This window comes from Buceros rhinoceros, unplaced genomic scaffold, assembly GCF_000710305.1.
Source record: "Buceros rhinoceros silvestris isolate BGI_N320 unplaced genomic scaffold, ASM71030v1 scaffold21185, whole genome shotgun sequence".
Taxonomy (NCBI): domain Eukaryota; kingdom Metazoa; phylum Chordata; class Aves; order Bucerotiformes; family Bucerotidae; genus Buceros; species Buceros rhinoceros.
The window spans coordinates 38457-42710 of record NW_010414900.1 but is presented as its reverse complement, the minus strand read 5'-3'; the positions used below and the strand labels follow the sequence as shown (position 1 = coordinate 42710).

Sequence of the window (4254 nt, the reverse complement as noted above, 5' to 3'; positions counted from 1 at the left end):
AGATGGAGCCACTGGCAGTGCCAGGTTTGCTGGGCGATGGCGCGGCAAGAGCAGGAGGACAGGGCATGGCTTGGGAGTCCCAATCCTCTCTGCCAGCCACACGGGATGCTCTCAGGATGCTCCCAGGCCCCTTTGGGCACTCTTTTTCCAGGAGAGCTAATTAACGGCCTTCGTTTGGCAGGGCTGGGTGCTAACTTTGCTTTGAAGCAGTGCTGGGGATTTCTCTGGAAGCTCACCTCCACCTGACCAGGCTGCGGCTGCAGAGCAGCAACGTGGGTGGGGAGAGGAGCTTTTATTTGTTTTTCCTTCTTTATTTGTGATTCTTCATATTTTTTTCCCTTTCTGTTTTGCACCTCTCTGGTCTCTTCTTGACATGGGGTTGTTGTTTTGCCAGCACTGGCTGTTTTCCAGCATAACATGCCCTGGCCAGGCCAAGGCGGGAGGATTTGCACTACTTGCCTGGGAGATAAGATGATAAAAGGCTCCTGTTGACCGAGGCTGGGTCTGAGTGGGCAGGGCTGTCCCAGCAATGCCTCTGATCCTTCAGCTCCATGACCAAACAGGGCAGCTCAAGCCCTCGATGCCGTGAGCATCCCTTGTGAGGGAGAGTCCCTGCTCCCCAGACGATCTCACCCAGCCCTAAACATGGTGATGGGTGCTGGGTGCTGCTGCCATCGCCCATGAGATCTGGAGAGTCAGAGGCGACACCATCCCCCAGCTCTCCGGAGCAGTGCTGTGAGAGATTTTGATTAACTCCTGCCGAAAGCCGGCGATGTGATGGGAATTGATGCTAATCCTGTCTCATCCACCGCTTGAGAAGATAGCTGCGTCCGTCCTCTGAGGGATGCCTGCGGAGGCTCATCACGCTCCTGAAAATTAATTAGCAGCCCTGTAGAACGACACATGACCCTCCTATTATAATCAGCAGGGTCACATCCCTTTTGCAGCCCTAATCTGCTGTGAGTTTGGCAGAGATTTATTGCCTCCGTGTTGGAAGGAGCCTCTGCTTTCTGCTCGGTGTTGCCCTGTCTGTGCACCAGCCTAATTCCCGTCTGCGAAAAGCGGCTGGGGCTGGGGGCAAGGTGCCCGGGGACAGCCCTAGAGACGGCTTCTTCTCTGCAACCGCTCAGCTCTGGCACCGGAGACAGCCAACGCTGCTCGCTGGAAGGCAGAGGGATGTTTGGGAGGAAGATCCAGCCTCCGCAGCCTGTGTTGTCACAGCGTGTTGTGTTTTCCTTGCTGGGACCTGCGTGGGAATTGATTGCTAGGGAGCCGAGGAGCTGGGAAGGGATGAGTCCTGGGTCCTGGGCTCAGCAGCCTCTGCAGGGCAGCAGGACGGTGCCAGGGTGGCAGCGGGATTGGGGCATCCCCAAGGCTCAGCTTCCCTGGACAGTCTATTACACTCTTTTTTTAATGTGTAATTATCTTGACAAGATAGAGTGGCTTGACTGCGCCTCGAGAGATGAATGTGGGGAAAGGCCCAAAGTTGAGGGAGAAGATTAATAGCTCTTGTCAATAATGTGGAAGAAAGGATAACTTGATGGGTTTCGCATGAGTAATCTCCACGTAGTCCAAAAGCATTTTTATAACTTTGAAGGATGGGCTATAAATTCACCTCCTGGATATCATCTTTTCTTGTCGGTCAGTTCGCTATCAATTCGCTTTAGTGTCTTGTCAGTGGCACGTTTCACTCTCTGTCCCAGCACAGGGACCTCCGGGCACGCGGCTGTCGGGGTTGTCCCCTCTCTGTGGAGGTTTGTTCCCCATCCAAAGCTGGCTTTGTCCCACCTTCACATGATGGGAAAGGAGAGGATGAGCAACCGCTACTTGCTCGTGCTTTTCCATCCCCATCCGCCTGGGCTCTGTGCCCTGATCTCCCACACTCCCGTAAATCCCCACCGTGCATCAGGGAGCATCCGCGCAGGTGGAGCCAGAGTTAATGCTGGACACCCTCGGATAGCTGTTGAGGGTGCCTCTGCCTCTTGGCTGCCTGAGGAACCCTCCTTCCCTTCTGCTGTTGCCGAAGGAGCTGTGGCCTGGCGGGGTGCCCAGCCGTGCCACAGAGGCACTGATGGAGGCACAGAGGCCATGGCTCTCCATTGCGGCGCTGCCCCACGGGAGATGGTTTCTTAGCTGTAATTAACAGCTTGCTACATTAATCGGTGTCTTCTGCGAAATGATGATCATGTTTCTAGTCCCATTAGGGGCGGTTATGACAGGAGAGGCAGGCAGCTGTCACTGGTAATTACCAGATCCTTGCAGGATCCTGCAACCTAGGGTGGCTGGGGAGGCTGCCAAAGGCTGCGGGTCAGCGGGGTGGGAGGGTGGCAGAGGGTGACAAGGGGAGCAGAGTGACAGGAGGCTTTGGGAATGAGATGGAGGATGTGCAACCAGTGATGGATACTGGCTGTGCGGTCCCTTGGCACTGCTGATAAGAGGCTGAGCTGGTGGGAGCTCTTCGCAAGATGGAGTGAAGGAGGTCAGCCCTGGGGGGTGAGGATGGGACATTGATCACTGCCCAGCCTACATCCTGCTGGGGGACCTGGGAGCACAGGGATGTCCCATGGCACTGGGATGTGACATCCTGAGGGCTCTTGGAAGCACAGGTGGGTACTACATTACAGGGAGGTGGGTGGGTATTTCTGCAGAGGGTGTTCCTTGGTTTCTTCCCAGTGTGAGCTCAGAGGGGCTGGGGTGAGAGCCACAGCATCCCCCCAGCTGTCTCTCCTGATCCCTCTGGACAAGGGACACGCAAGGTGACAGGAGGACTTTGAGCTGGTGGAGGGGCTTGAGTCCTGAGCCCTGGCAGAGCAGCCACAGCCGATGCCCCGGGCTGGCACTGCAAAATACCCCAGCGATGTGCATTGTGTTTCGGGAGTTTGGTGGTGTTTGAGATGCGTTTCTGCCCTGCTGCTCCTTCCTGGGGCATGCCTGGGTAGCACCAACTTCCTGCTGGCTGGCTGATGGGTTTGTAGTCTTGGGAATGGGGTTGAAGTTTCCAGCCGCTTCAGTCCACAGCGGGCTTGTTTGGCTGCGGCAGAAATGTTGCTGCGGGGAATGGCTGGGATGGCGGGGAGATGGCAGCCCTGCTTTGTGTGTATCCCCAGACCGAGAGCGGATCGGCCAGGACTCCTCGTACGAGCAGGAGGGCAAGGTCCAATTTGTCATCGACGCCGTCTACGCCATGGGACACGCTCTGCACAACATGCACAAGAACCTGTGTCCTGGCAAGGTGGGGCTGTGCCCCAGGATGGACCCGGTGGACGGCGTGGAGCTGCTCAAGTACATCCGCAACGTCAACTTCTCAGGTCTGTCCGTCCCTGGGGCAGCGGGGGGCAGTGGGGCTGGGTTGTCCCAGATTGTCCCCTGTTATGGGTCAGCACCCACAATTTACTCATGTTACCGTGTGGCACCCGCCGCACTATGAATGCTGGGTGCAAAGACGGGGCGGTTTTGCAGCAGGGCAACAGACGAGGAGGTCTGAGCTTCCACACCTCCTGGCAGCCTTTGGAGGGTAATGCGGCACTATCCTGCACTCACCCTGCCGTCCTGCTTGGCATGTCCCCTCGCCCCCTCCCCTCGCCACCTTCTCGCACCACGGCTGGCAGAGGTCCCGCTGAATCACACTGCTGTGTCCTTGGTTGTCTCCAGATCTCTGGAAACGCATCTTTTCCTCTGCTCTATCTCCTTAATAAACATTTTCTGTTTTGTCCTCCTTATTACTTCTATTTATCTCCACTCTGAAATCTCTTCTGCAGTGTCTCATTTATTTTTCCCTCTTGCTTGATTTTTCTTTTCCTTCCTTTCGTTAGTGTTTATCTGCACAGTTCACTTGATTTAACTTTAAAGCTGCTTTTACCCCTTTCTTAAAAGAGGCAGTAGAGGGGCTGGTGTAACAGTGCGCGGTGCCTGGCATCACTCCGTGAGCTCCAGCTCCTGGGGGGTTGGTGCCTTCACCAGCTTGGGTTTGGGGGTTTAGGGTTGGTTTTCTTTCCCCTCCTTGCTTCCTTCACCCTGTGCCTGTGCTGGTGTCGTCCTGTCAGCTTGTGAAGCTCCCAGCAGTGAGAAACCCCACGTTAAGGGGGAAGCATTGAACCAGAGCCCCCTTCAACACCACCACCTGGGGCACCCTGTGCTGCTGGGTGCTGTGGGTGCTGAGCCCTCCCTCTCTTGCAGGCATTGCTGGGACTCCCGTGACATTTAACGAGAACGGAGACGCGCCAGGGCGTTACGACATCTACCAGTACCAGATCA

The 4254-nt window shown here is 56.0% G+C and overlaps 1 protein-coding gene across 1 annotated transcript in view; it reads left to right on the top strand.

Annotated features, from left to right (window-relative positions):
• Window positions 1–4254, top strand: part of LOC104494432 (metabotropic glutamate receptor 4) — an 18013-nt gene that overhangs the window by 3099 nt on the left and 10660 nt on the right. Inside the window, exons 3-4 of the mRNA XM_010137250.1 lie at window positions 3108–3308; window positions 4177–4253. Coding sequence (XP_010135552.1) covers window positions 3108–3308; window positions 4177–4253 — 278 coding nt within the window. The remainder of the gene's footprint in view (window positions 1–3107; window positions 3309–4176; window position 4254) is intronic.